This window comes from Musa acuminata, chromosome BXJ2-2, assembly GCF_036884655.1.
Source record: "Musa acuminata AAA Group cultivar baxijiao chromosome BXJ2-2, Cavendish_Baxijiao_AAA, whole genome shotgun sequence".
NCBI lineage: Eukaryota > Viridiplantae > Streptophyta > Magnoliopsida > Zingiberales > Musaceae > Musa > Musa acuminata.
This window is the reverse complement of record NC_088339.1, coordinates 17,274,500-17,289,683: the sequence shown is the minus strand read 5'-3', so window position 1 is coordinate 17,289,683 and position 15,184 is coordinate 17,274,500. Positions and strand designations below refer to the sequence as shown.

Below are 15,184 nucleotides of genomic sequence, written 5' to 3'. Positions count from 1 at the left end.
CATGCCTCCCCCTCCACTGAGTCTGCAAGGAGGTTTGGGAAGAAGAAAGCCAAGTCAGGTATCGATCTCATGAGCCGTGCCCGTTCCTGCAACTGTGATCGGTAATCACCCCTGGTACGAGGCATTTTCTTTTGTCATCGGGCATGTTTCCACTTCAGGCTTCCGTTTCCGGAATCTGTGAAGCAGCGGACGACGGGTGCCGTTGACTACAAATCGGACGGCTTCAATCGTTCCTAATCATGGTGATGGGCCGCCCATGCAAAAGTACAACAAAACTTGGACGGCGTCCTCCCTTGACACGTCGCACGTGTCCCGATCCGAACGGAGTCTACGTGGCTGCTGTTTACGCGGATGGTCACGCAAGCCCAATGACATCGTCACGCAAGCCGCCGCGGGTTGACGGTCAACGTCCTGTTCTCCCCCCGCGCCCTCTCCGACCAGACCGCGGTTAATCGGAATCGAATGTGTGACGTGGCACGAGGAACGCGGTTTCTCGCGCCACCGCCTCTTTAAAAAGCTTCGACGACTTCCCCCCGTTGCTCGCGTCCTCCGTGCCTCTCACCATTCGCCTTCACTCCCTTCTGAGCTCGAATCCCAATCGATCGCCCTTCTCGATCCTCGAATCCGCTGAGGGATATGGCGGACAACTGCTCGGTGCTCGATCCGTGGGTGTACCACTCGGAATCGGCGTGGATCAGCGAGGTCTCTGCCCGCGAGAACGCGGCCGTCGCCATGGCCCTCCAGATCTCCCTCTCCGACACCACCACCTCATCCTCCTCCTCCTCCTCGGCCGCCTCCGCCGACACCCTTTCCTCCCCTCTCCTCCTCCTCCAGCACCAATTCACTCCCCCCTCTTGCTCCTCTGCGTCCGGAGACGCCACCCTTCGCCGGCGGAATGCCCTCGGCCCGGCCCTGCAGGGGCGGATCTCGAAGAGGAAGTCGCACGCGTCGAAGCGGTCGGCCACCACCTACATCTCCGCCGACCCGATCGACTTCCAGGAGGTGGTGCAGCGGGCGACGGGGTTCCGGCTCGCGGGGGAGCCACTAGTGAAGCCCGGGCCGGTACGGTCCGCGGCGGGTGACCGGGCGGCCCTGCAACAGATCCGCCTGCCCACGCTCGACACCTCGGTGTCTTTTCTGGATACGGGCGCGGTCGGGATCCCGAGCGGGGGCTTCTCGTCCGGGTCACCACCACCTGCCTACGCGCCGGACTTCGACTTCGATCCACTACTCCCGGCCTTCCCTACGCTGGATTCGTGGGGTGTCATGTAGAGGAGATGCTTCTTTAGACGGTCTGACGCTATTCGGACGTTGCTGATCACGCTAACAAGCCTTGCAGTTCCTACTATTTGTTTCTCCCTTTTATAGTACTGTTGGTAAGTTCCTTTTTGTCGTTCCGACAACATAAATGTGACGAGTTAATGTGAGAAATATGATCAGTTAAGTGTTCTACCCGTGTTTGTAGAAATATGAGTCTTCAAATCATGTTATTTATTGACATATTTATGGAACAACCATTGGCTACCTCATCAAAGTGGATCTCTCCCTCAATGAAACGATTCACAGCTTGATGGAAAAGATTCTCAATTTGCAAAGAAACAACCCCAAAATTGTCAATGTTAATAATATCAGTTATTGATCTTCAACTCAAGATGAGAGAGTTAAGTTCCGTTTAGAGTCGAAACACCGATTTTTATCATAAAGTATTTTTGGAGGATGTTCGATACTTAAATTGATAGATTAAAATTTACCCATACCCTATATGTATGACTAAAGTAAGTGATGAAAATAATAGAAGATATAGAAGATAAGAATAATTATTGAAGAAGTGAAAAAGTTTAAATACATTAACATGTCCTCTCCTATTTATAATTTTCTTCAACAGAATGGAGGATTTTCCTCAAAATAGAAAGATTTCCTCGTATAGTTGGGAAAATCTTATCTTCTATCAATAAGATATTATTTTTTTATTTTTGATACTATTATTGAAAAGAGTATCATGAAAAAGTAGGTAATCATGGATTTAAAGTAAGCTAATTTACTAAACAAAATGATAAAGTTTTCATTGTACATAGTGTTTTTGACATCTATACATAACTATAATTTCTAACCAAAAGAAAAACACACATACAAATAATATATTTAAAAATTATATATAAAAAATACCCATACATAGTATATTCATGGATTTCTATATTCTATATCAGAAAATATATGTGCACTCCCACACTGCAAGTTATCATCATATATACATGTACCCCTACACCGTATGTCATAATATATACGTACACTCCCACACTACATGTCATAATAAATACGTGCACTTCTACATCATACATCATAATGCATGTGTGTACTCTTACACTGCACATAATAATATATACGTGTATTCTCATATTGTACGTCATAATATATATATGCACTCCTACACTATACGTCACAGCGTATACATGCATCGTACATTTGAACATATTTGTATACTCTCACACCATATGTTAGAAAATATGTGTACTTTCATACCGTAAGTCATCATATATATGCATACAAGATATTTTTATCATAATTCTTTTGTATCATCTAGGGATTGCAACATAGTGGCCTAGTATGTCCATAGTTGATGAGTCAAGTGAATTATTATCTTATTATGGAGATAATAATTTACTGAGCTAAAATGAGTTCTGATATGTATGACTTATGACCGGCTCGATATTGAGCCTAAAGGGTCACACATATATGGTAGGTGTTACGATGAGTAGAGGTTTGAATATGAGATATCCGTTGAAGCCCCTATCTTATTGGATATCCACTAAGCCCCTAAATTATTGGATCTTGTGGATAAGATCCAATAAGAGCCAATAAAAGATTATTGGGTAGATATCTACTAATCTAAGAGGCTTAGGTAGTTAGATGGAGATCCAATGCCCAATAGGGCATGATCCATTAGGGTTAAGTTCATAAGAGGTCTCTATAAATAGGAGGGAACCAAAGGACCATAAGTAAGATCATTTTTAGTTGCCACCTCTGATTCTCCTTCCCCCTCTCCTCCTTAGCCAATAACATATATTTGGGGCATATGAACAATAAGAAGGGTCGGAACCTTCTTGATTACATACAGTACACAACGAGAAGATTTGAGCAACGATTTAAGGAGCATCTTCACAGCCCCTACCATATGGATCACTACTAGAGAGGAGGACAATTGACCTTCTTCATCCTTTCTCATATATCTATAGATTTTTAGAATATATGATCTCCCTATGTAATATACATCCCTTAACACGCGTGGTTTTTTTGGTTTTGCAGGTTTTTGCGTACCAATCTTCGCATAACGATAAAATCTTCTTTTCTGCATAAAATTCTAGGTTTTTTATTTTCAATTCTTCCATTGTGCATGTGAGGTCATCTCATATTTTCTAACATGGACAATATAGGATTTATTATTGTAATCGTTTGTGTATAAAGTTTCCTAAGTAGTTTAAAGTTTAATTGAATTAGTTTTGCATATAACCATATCAACTTAATTAAGGACCCATTAGACCTAAATTAAGATTGAATTAGACCTATTGGAAGGTCAATTCAGTAACTTAAAGTTGAGTTAGGCGGTGGCACCACCAGGCCAAGCAGTGAAACCACTTATGAGTTGGAAAGTATGGAGTGCATGTTTCTAATAAACTTGACGATAGTACCGCTGGTGTCAGGCAGTAATGCCACCCAGACTAGCAGTGGTACCACCTAAACTAGTGGTGGCACCTTTAGAACATAGTCTTCTAGGCTGTGTTAGATAGTGGTACTGCCCAAGCAAGTGGTGGTATCGCTAGAGCCCGATCTCCCAAGCTATATCAAGCAGTAATACTGTTAGTATCCCGAAAACCTATGGATGAGATTTTTTAGCTCTATTTTTGAAGTCATTTGGGGCCTATAAATACCCTACTCATTATTGCTTGATATACCAAGAAAAGAGTATGAAAAACTTATGATCGAAGTATGTAAACTTTGTTAAAAGTATTGAGTTCCTTCCTCCTTAAGCTTATAAGTCATTCTAAGGGAGGTGTGAGGATTACTTATAAAAAAGAGTTGTAAATATTCTTTTCTAAGCTCAAATAGAACTTATTATATTTAGAATTCTAACAAGCTCAAATAGAACTTATTATCGTAAATAAGATATTACAATAATAACTCTATACACTAATCTTAGGCTAAAGTTATACTAGAGGCCTTAGAATCATAAGAGATTCATACAAAATATAAACGAAAAAAAAAAATTGAAGTCTATGTTACTCAAAAGTAGTTGAAAATATTAGTCTATAATTTATAAAACTAAAATATAGGTATAACAAGAGAAGAATTAGGGTTTTCTTACCTGAATGATCCTTAGAATTGGGGTTGTTGAAAAAAAAGAAAAATGATCATGAATTATTAGATTGATAAAGAGGATGAGGCCAAAAGAAGATAGAGATGCTTAAAATATTACCTTGAGGCCTTGGGTTTAATCCCACTAGGTTTTATTTTAAATTTTTTATTAATATAATTTTAATATTATAGTAACTTCAATTAAGTTTAATTTGGTTTGATCAATCTTACTTATATATCTTAATATTTAATATAAAACTCCTCTTTGATTTGTTTATCTGTTTAATTTTTTATTATTTCATCCATGCTTGAGTAGCTTATGATTCGCCATCTACATAATATTAAAACTTAAGCTTTCTTATGTTAATAACGATCAAATTCATTCAAACCTTGAGATTTATTTAAGGTTGACTAAGATTTAATTGTAACTTCTAGTCACTATATGTATGCTTATTATCATTACTTAACATCATATTCAAGTCCACTAGATTTATTGTACTATGCTTAAAGTACTGTTTATATATACATCAATATTTCATAGAATATTAAAAATAATATATTTAAAAAATACTTTAGAAGTAAAAAATACAAACATAAAATAATATTTATGAAACATAGATATCATAATTAATATCACTAAGTAACGATAATATATATTATTTATATTCTATTGACATATTAATTATGCTTGAGATTCAAACATTATGATTGATATTAAATTTAACCTTCGGTATAAATTATACTATCTGGTTGACCATCAAGCTAAGAGTTGTGACCATCAAACTAGCAGCCACATCTACTAATTAATAGTTGTTGACTTGACCCAACACCCCGACGCGGATCTTTTCAGTGGCTGACGTGAGGGATGATGTAAATATTTGATGTTTCATATGAATAGGCAGAGAGAGAGAGAGAGAGAGAGAGAGAGAGAGAGAGAGGGGGGGGGGTTGGAGATCTGCTGTGATTCGCGTCAAGACAATGATGGTGATATAGCGATGGCTCAAGTCCGAGAGACTTGGGCTAATTGGTGGGTCGGATTAGATTCTAATGAAGATTTCTGTCTTACCCAAATTGAGATTTGGCGGCCAGACAAGATCAAACAATTTTAAGTCTACGAATTTTAGATGGCGTCTCATTGAAAAGACCTATGTTATTAGATGAAATGAAATATACATATTTTTAAGGTAGATTTTGATTGTGGAAGCCTTCGTTACAAGATATTGTTGAGTGATGATGACTTTTTATAATTATTTTCAGAATAGAAGTAAGTGGCTGTTTAGTTGGTACAATAAGTATACGGGATTATTGGATTTACTTGAATATGAAGAGTCAATCAAATTATTAGGCATTACATTTAGTATAATCACATGTCGTATCAATCAAATTATTAAGTTGACAAGGCATCCGAAGCGATATAATACTACTAAGTAGATCTGCAATATATATATATATATATATATATATATATATATATATATATATATATATATATATATATATATATATATATATATATATATATATATATATATATATATATATATTTTAATTTTCTCCATAGTTATATAAAAATATATAACAAAAAGTTCTTTTTGTTTTACTCAAAACTCATAATAAATTTGTTTGAAATTGATTTCTATTTTTTAATTCTTCATATACTTTTGTGATATACCCAAATTGTTATATCACTATCATTGTTCAATTTAGATTCGATTTTATTTTTTTTACATTTTTCCTTTTTATATGAATATAAATTCTTGAAGATTCTTTCTTTCTTTCTTTCTTTCTTCGTAAAAATGTTATTAATATAACAGGGACTTGAACTGATTTGACTCATTGGTTAAATGGTTTGAAGGAGTCTAAAGTGATATGAAAGATGTATAAAGAGAAGACATCCATCCGCATGACTCTACAAACCCTGATATGATGGGTAATAAAATGAAAGGTGGGGATTGTTCTTAGTAAAATTTCTCTGGACATAGTGACTGCATTTATGTTCTCATGAGCTGTCCCCTGCTAGCATTTAGGTTATGATAAACCCTAGCTTGTATTCTCTTATATCGATTATAGTAAATTCATTACATATACTTTCAATAGGTTGCTTTTTATATCCGAGCTCTTCGTGTTATAATAGTTTTTCTATACTGAAATTTGACGTTAGGTTGGTGCTGAAATTATTTATCTTGAAATGGTATCTTATTTTTATCTTCACTCACTTTCCTACAACCACTATTTCCATTCAGATTGTATCAATAATTGGCTCAGGATCAGTGTTTTTGTTGGACAAAGTTTACCAGCCCGGTGATCTACTGAATGATGTATGTTTCTTCACTTTATCGTCGGACAAAGTTTAAATGACAATTCTGAAAGGGTGGAATTCTAATGAGAATCTTTGCAAAGTATGAGCTCTTATTCTGCAATACTCTTATTTAGTTCCACATCAGCAGATACTCTTATTTAGTTTTATAGTATTTAGTTGTAGAGAGACTCTTATTTAGTTCCCTATTGGATGGAAGTGGTTGATGATCACAGGAGTAAATAGGACTTTCTGATCTACCAAGCTAATAGATCAATTCACAAGGTATTGTGCAGATCACAACTCCAAGATGTTGATCCTTGTCGGTAGTGATCAACTTAACTTGATATCTTGTCAGGAATCAATTTTTTTCAATAATGTTTTACAATATATAGACACATAATAAATATTGTCAATTATAATTTAATCCCCGGCGAGGACAATAGGATGAAACAACTTTAACATACTAATGAGTAATGAATACCTTCTTTAGAATAAGCAACATATACGTAATCTCCATTGCTCCAATCTTACAACTGGCTGGAACAAAGGCTGCAAAATAGGAAAGAGTGCATGTAGTTCCAACCAAATACCAAACACAAATAGAAAACTAGTGGGCGGTTTACACAACTGATAGAGCGCAACCACAACTACAACTCTTCAGATAACTAACTACTAGGTGAGGAATTAGAATGGCATTTTACAACCTCATTCACTTGGCCATCATGATTTTAACGAATTCCTCATAGTTGATCTGGCCGTCGCCATCGACATCTGCTTCACGAATCATTTCATCAACTTCCTCATCAGTAAGCTTCTCTCCAAGGTTGGTCATGACATGGCGGAGTTCTGCAGCTGAGATGAAACCGTTCTGGTCCTTGTCAAACACTCGGAACGCTTCCTTTAGTTCCTCCTCTGAATCAGTATCCTTCATCTTGCGAGCCATCAGATTAAGAAACTCTGGAAAGTCGATTGTTCCATTGCCATCAGCGTCAACCTCATTTATCATGTCTTGCAGCTCTGCTTCTGTAGGATTCTGACCCAAAGAACGCATCACCGTTCCAAGCTCCTTTGTTGTGATACAACCTGTTGGAATTACAAACAAAAATTGCACTTCAAAAATTCTACTCAGGTATGCCATTGAGTTCCGTCCAAACTAACCTTTCTTTTCCCATTACAGGATTTTATATAATACTTAAACATAAAGCAAACAATCCTATAGATGAAAGCCAAATGCCATCTCTGTCTAGAATTGAAATTATTGCAATTAAACCAAAAATTGAAGTGCACCACAAATAATCAATTAAATAAATAGTTCACTATGGGCATTATTGTAGTGCACATCAGAAAGAGTACCCACCATTGCCAAGTATCCAAGTACCACTACAATAGCAAACAGCTTTTGTTTAAGGCATCGTTCACAGAGACATTAATGTTCCAGTTCTCTCCCTGGTGACTAAAAGAGATCAAAGGCACACAGGAAAATCCCCAACAGAGGATGGTTGCCATCACTCAGCATAATTTATAAAAACTGTTTTAATAACAGTGCTATTATACAGATTTTGCAACATTATTCAATATTCTTAACACTATAATGTTTCCTGTTTACTCTTTTTAACAGTGTTTTCTTATCTGTAATGTCCATTACGGCAGTCTTCTGTTGCTTTACTAAGAAAAGGTTAATTCGCTTCTAACAAATTAACATTTGAGCTAAGAACCTACAATGGCTTTAATTTAATACATTAATTTCTAATAGTAGTGCTGAAGTCTGTAATTACAATTTTTTATACACTTTTGCAAATTAATACAGATTGCTTTCAAAATAGCAATTTTCTATACTATATTTTTTATTTTAATGTCCCTAAACTTCATGTATCCTTGATTTATTTTTAACAAATATCAAAATTTTGAATTCTATCTTATTTAAGAAGACATTATAAATAATAATTCATTGTGACATCTGATTGCCTTGAAAAAACACCATAATAAATCTTTAAAGGGTGATGATAGTTCTTTGGTTACTCCTGATGGCAAGAAGAACTAGAAGTCTAGCTGATTACTCTAGGCTTAATCTCAGCAATGGGAAAGTTTCCCCTTTCTTAAATTCTTCCTCTAAATCAAATTTTGCTGATCCTGCAAAAGCCTCAGATTCTCTGACATGTCTCCCGGAGAAGTTGAAAAACTTTGTAGGTTTTGATGATCTTTATGGAATATATGGAAATATAAGACTGTTAGGAACATTCACAAAGCCCAAGAAGATGGTTATCATAAAATTTCTAAGGTGTTAATATAACAGTGTAGCTGATGGAAAGACAAAAACCCTATTAGATTTGATTAATGTCGTTTATTACAGGAATACAACAGAACTTGTGGTATATGGTTAACCAGATACTTCCACTGTACAAAGAACTCCTTGTGAGAAGGAACACAAACCAAGGTTTGATTACTTCCCAATCTGGGGTGTTTAGCAAAAGTTGGTTTCCAGGAGATAATCCTAAAAATGTAAACATTGTCTTTGTAGGATATTTCCTAAATAATGACAATTCCTTGTTGTAAACTTGGATCTGAAAATGCATCTTTCCATTCAGATCAATAATTCTTACAAATGATTGAAGCCACATTTTTCCTACTACTAATCGTCTAAATCCCTTTGGTAATACCAAGTTCATTTATAAAAAGCTGTATAAACTCTAAATCCTTCATTTTGGAAGGAACTTGTTTATACTTGCTGGTAAAACAAAATTTAAATATCTTTCCATTCAAATTTAGAATTCCTACAAATGATTTCAGCGACAACTTCTTCTACTCTTATAAATCCTTTATTATAAACAGTCATACTAGCATTCTCACCAATTTGTCTCTTGAAAACAACCCACTAGGTTGCAGCTGGATCTGAAAAAAGATCAAGATTAATGGTTCTGTAAAAAATAGAAGCCTTGTAGCACAAAATTTTGGACAGAGAAATAGCTATTTATTTCGATACTAAGACTGAAGTATAAATTATCACCATCTAAGCCTGTTTTGGTTTTGCTTTCATACACAAGTTTTTTATTAAATTGATGTGAATATTGTTTTCCTCCATGGCGATTGAGAAGAATATACCTACAGGATCAACTAAAAAGCTTCTTCATGCTTCGAAAAGAAGGAAAAGTGTGTGGGCTAATTTCACTCTAATATGGACTAAAGCAAATAATCCAAACAATGACATTAAAAAATTTGACCATGTGATCCTCTCTTTTGAATGATACAGTGAATCTAATCATTATCTTTGTTGTTAAAAAAATAAAGAATATAAGGATAATATTCTCTCTTTGCTTTCAATTGATCTAATCATTGAAATCAAATCCTTTTTATCCACTATTTTGCATGAAGAAATTTTAGTGTTATTATAGGAATAAAGATCCCAAAATCTTTTTAATTCTACATCGTCATCTCATTATAATTGTGTATTTTCCATCTGTGTCTATTCCTTATGATCTAAGAACAAAAGCAACCCTGTAGAACATGAGAAATACTTTATAATCATAGGATCTTTTATTATATTTAAAATAGTGAAGCAAGAGAAATACTCAATAATCATATGATCTCATCTTTATTTTTGACATAGGACTAGACCAAAAATCTCTTGAGATATTTTAATATTTTAGTAAATATACTAGTAATCATAGTATGACACACTGCAATGCCCTATAATGAATCTTAAAATTAGGTACCATTGAGTAATAAATGGATAAACCTTGAGTAATAAATGTTAGAATGATGTTAACTGGATCTTTAATTCATTGAAAATTATATCAAATTTTTGCTGTGTATCATCATTAACGATAATATTATCATGTCAATCTTCTAAACAAACTAGGAGTACTATGAAAGCTGAAATCATAACACCATCCATTTTGAATTTGGTTTGTATGCTTCCATTGCTCTCATCTCCTATTATTCCTATCCATGTTTGTTGTGATTGTCAAGGTATGACAGATATAAAAACTTATAGACACTAAGATTGAGTGGCCATCTAAAAATCAATTAGATAGTTGGATTCTTATTCAAATATTTTTCTATCTTATGTTAGAACCAAGGTTCGCCGTACCGTACCGTACCGACGTTTCGACCCGGGCTCGGTACGGTATGGTACCAGTATACCGGGCGGTACATCAGGGAGTACCGAGCGGTACACCCTGGTGTACTGAACAATTTTATACCTTTTTATACTGTAGCAGTGTTACAGTATAGTACTATAGCACTGTAGCGGTACCGGGCGGTCCGCGTACCGGTAACCTGTCGGACCGGTATGTACTGCCCAGTACGAGCGGTACGCTTCGATATGACAGATCTTGGTTAGAACTTATTTAGGATTCTCCAGTATGAGCGAGTTTATAGATGATCACTACTGAAAATCTGGACATTACTTGAAATATATCATGAATACACAAAATCCTCAAGCATGTCCAGTAAACTGCAAACCCGCAAAGACGTATATCATATTATGCATGACACTTCAAGATCTCATTCACTTCATTTCCTTTAGATAAATGTCTTCTACACTAAACTGGTTCATCTGTATCTTTTAGATGGATGCTTTCTAATGTTAAATAATTTAAAGATGTCCCACTGACCATACAATAAATGCACCAATGAAATATTGATCTATTTATTTGTTTAAATTTAAAATTCTAAAGTATTGTGGATTATCAAAAATAATAAGAAAACCCAAAATTATTTTTTTAAATTTATCTTCCTTTTTTCTTTTTATTTCATGTTCATGTCTATAAACTAAGTCACTGGGAATGTGGCATTTGGTAATGTACACAGGATTTACCATTGGTTGTCACATCTTCAAAACCGATACTAGAGTTTACGGGCATGACATACACCATCAAGAGCTCATGGTTGTTTCACGACTTCTCCATATAGCGAGTGCATGATATACACCATCAGTTTTGAGCTCTCCATATGCACCATGAAGAACTCAAAATTGATTTTTTTCCCTTTATCTTCTTTATACTTTTTATTTCATGTTCATGTTCATAAACTAAGCTTTCAGCAATGTGGTTATGTATACAGGATTTACCATTGGTTGTCACGGTGTCAAAACAGACACTGGGCATTTACAAACATAATATACAGTTATAAACCATGAAGAAGTCACGGTTGTTTCACTACTTTCCCATATAGAGAGATAAAAATAAATTACTTTCTTTGGATCCACTTCACTTCTTTCAATCCACCTCACCTCTCTACTCCATTGCCTTCATTAATCATTGTTTTCTACTTTTCTATTTTACTAGTACTGGTCGAATACTCAACTTCCTATATGATCATGTTCATAACAACCTCAATTGGATCTTAGGGCAATTTTCAACAAAAGCCTTCAGAAAAGGTCAGAAATATGTCTAGCATACACACCCCTCCCTTCTAAACTTCCTAATTTAATTTCTCACATTAGTTACTTATTAGATGTTTTCATTGAAGTTGAGAAAAATTATTTTTGATAACATACATTTTAAGGTCGCATTCTCGGCCTTTCATATAGCCTTTCATCAAGAAATCACCCTAACATACAACTAGGGTTGTCCTCGTATGATCATGATCAAGAAGGATATTGATAATACCATCCAACGCCAGCAAAATAAAAAGTAGGATGGATCAAATAATGAAGACAGCATAGAATAAAGAGGCAAATTGGATCTAAAGAAATAAAATGTATTGAAAAAGATTAGTATAACTTATTTTAGTTCTATGCATACATCTCCCTCTATTAACACTAGGATGGATAGAGTCTTGTTATGTACCAAGATTTCAATGGAGAAGCCATGAAGCAGTTAGGATCTTTCATGATCTGCATCATGCATGTACGCCTATGGAATTGATTCTGGGGATGTCACAACCAAAGAGGAACCCCCATACACATTGCCACATTGCCAAGGACTTAGTTGAGAAAATGTGAACATGGAAAAGAATATAAAAGAGAATAAAACAAAATATAAAATCAATTTTGAATCCCGCTGTTATTTTTCCAACAATCCTATTGGATATAGCTAATACTACACCTAGAAGTGCAATTAAATAGAGAAAAGAAAATACATACACATGTAATCAACGTAATTGATAGTTTAACTACATGCCATATCATAGCACACATCAAAAAGAGTACCCATTGTTTAAAGAGAATTTGTGAAGTGTCCAAATATCAATAGATACTATTTAGGGAGCAATGTTAATAGAGACAATTGTTGCACTATAAGCAAACAACTTTAGTTTGAGCCTGTGAACACTAATGCTCCAATTCTATCCCTAATGACTAAAAGAGATCAAAGGAAGGTTGTTCCTGCTAATAACCCTATACTAAAAAATAAGGTAAAATAATTAATTCCTTAAAATCATTAAAATTATGCTCTACAATATATGCCAACACGCATAAGGAAACCTTGACACAACAGGAAGGTTGTTCATTTGCAATTTGACTGACCAAGACTATTATCATTGAAAGAACCTCTCTAGTTGTAATGGTGAGGCACAAACAAGAGCCTCATGCACTAAACCACCTTGAGAATATGTCAAATGGCAAAATTGTTGCTGTAGCAAGATCTCTGGGCACCTAAAATGTTGCTTTTGATAAAACTAAAACTAAAAGCATCAAATGATCTATATCTATTATGTATTTGAAGATGTACATGATCATATCTTATTCTACTCTAATACTATGCTTTTTATTTACAACCATAAATAGCTCAATCAAGTAATTTAACATGTGCATCAAATGGGCTGAAATACCTTGTTTTTCGCCACATCATGGTGATTCATCCACTAAATCCACTCATTAAAGTTTCTAGAGTGCCTAAATAATATTTTCGAGAAAAGTCCAAAATGGTCAATGCAGCAATCTATCAGTAACTCATCATTCGCAACTGAATTCTTGAATGATCCATTCATTAAAGACTATGAGACACTAACAGGTTTCGCATGATCATTTTTTGTTGATATGGTTGAAGTTGCTCAGTAGCCATACTTTCACTTTAAATTGTCTGATATACTAATACCACACACTGGTTTATTAAATATATAATCTCTTCCATTAGCAACCCAGTTTCTGTGGAAGAAAAATGACCAGCCTATTCACACCACAAAAATCCCAATATATGTATTCATCATCACAAATTGGGGGTACAATGACCAAGTCTATAAACAAAGTTCATTAAAATACGATCTAATCAAATCCTAGCGCCCTTTCCATCATATGCCTCTTCAACTTAAAAAATATGATCGACACCAAGATATCTCAGTCCAAGACTTATAAAGCTAATAAAAGGTCTTAAATAGAAGTATCGATTAGTAATACAGAAGTGACAATGGAATCATGATGTTAACTAATAATACATACTCATTAGTAATATCGGATAGGAGAGAGACAAAATTGCTTTGATCAATTATCTGCAATTCTTAATGCAAGTATTTGACGAAAAAATCCAGACTTATGTAGATCTCAAGTGATACAGCCGTACTTAAATCTCAAGTGAAATACACTCTTCCGTAGAAGAAGATCAAACAACACTCTTCGAAGACTTAAAGTCGTCTGAAAAAACCAGATGGCATGCTTTCGAATCCAAGTGTGCAGAATAGAAACAGATTAAGTCCTTCACCATCAAATTAAATATCAGATCCGATGCCAAATAGCTCAAAGGGGGCAAGAAACGATCAGCGGGGCATAAGATGTGGAACATGTATAGGAAATAAAAGGACAAAGGAACAAAACAGCATCGAGTGGATCTAACCATCGCCGTCCTTGTCGAACAAGCTGAAGGCCTCCTTGAACTCGGCAATCTGGTCGTCGGTAAGCTGCTCCGCCATGCCTCCTCCGCGACCCGATCTCACAATAGCGGAAAAAATAAAGATCTGTAAGCAACAACGGAGAAAATGGCGAGAGGAGGAGAGAGAACGCAGGTGTTATGTGCCCTCGGCTTCGCGACCATCGATTCCACCCCATAAAACGTCGTTATAACCCGACGTTATCTCTTCCTCCTCCAACAACACCCCTGTACATCTTATAAAATTACGTACTTGCCGCCCGAGCACGCCCGGAATGACGCTTTTGGCCTCCTCGCATGCGGGACCCGCTACGTTAAAGTGCGTAAGAGATTCTACAGTGCAGCGGGCCCCGTGTATGCTTCCAATAGTCACGTCAGTATCAATGCGCGTGAATCATGCAAGGGTCAGAAAAAGTAGTGCTTGTTTGAGGGCCCGTCCCGCCATGGTCGCCGAGTACGCGTCATGCTTTCCCCACGTTTCAGGAAACCTGACATCGGACTCGGCCGTCAGATTTTGATCGGTCAGCTGCAATTGCTCCATCTCTTGGGTGCAACGGTCTAAAAAATTTAAGGGGAAATGGGCCATTTAACAGGTAAGCGTTTCCGTCGTCCGCGGCGGGCCCTGCGCAAGTCTCCAGTATGCACGTTGGTAGACAACGGTGTGACATGCCAACGGGTGACAGAAGGTATTAGTCAATTGGGGTCGGCATCTTGTTGTAGTCCGCCGCATACG

At 36.1% G+C, this 15,184-nt stretch overlaps 2 protein-coding genes across 2 annotated transcripts; one reads left to right on the top strand and one right to left on the bottom strand.

Moving 5' to 3' along the window:
- The first annotated feature begins 636 nt into the window (after nucleotides 1-636).
- Nucleotides 637-1,272, top strand: LOC135604774 (calmodulin-binding protein 25-like). Its single transcript, XM_065094423.1, has one exon. It carries the CDS (start codon nucleotides 637-639, stop codon nucleotides 1,270-1,272), a length of 636 nt encoding a protein of 211 aa, XP_064950495.1.
- Nucleotides 1,273-7,116: 5,844 nt separating this feature from the next.
- Nucleotides 7,117-14,621, bottom strand: LOC135605173 (calmodulin-1-like). The gene is made up of 2 exons (XM_065094951.1): nucleotides 14,419-14,621; nucleotides 7,117-7,732 (listed from the first exon to the last, which is right to left on the bottom strand). Exons 1-2 carry the CDS (start codon nucleotides 14,492-14,494, stop codon nucleotides 7,359-7,361), a joined length of 450 nt encoding a protein of 149 aa, XP_064951023.1. The 5' UTR covers nucleotides 14,495-14,621; the 3' UTR covers nucleotides 7,117-7,358.
- Between the last annotated feature and the right edge of the window lie 563 nt (nucleotides 14,622-15,184).

Excerpts from the sequence above, each read along its gene's own strand:
- LOC135604774 (XM_065094423.1), top strand. The coding sequence starts at position 637 with ATGGCGGACAACTGCTCGGTGCTCGATCCGTGGGTGTACCACTCGGAA.
- LOC135605173 (XM_065094951.1), bottom strand. The coding sequence starts at position 14,494 with ATGGCGGAGCAGCTTACCGACGACCAGATTGCCGAGTTCAAGGAGGCC. Across the intron at positions 7,733-14,418 it reads GTTCGACAAGGACGGCGATG|GTTGTATCACAACAAAGGAG; the intron begins GTTAGATCCACT and ends TAATTCCAACAG.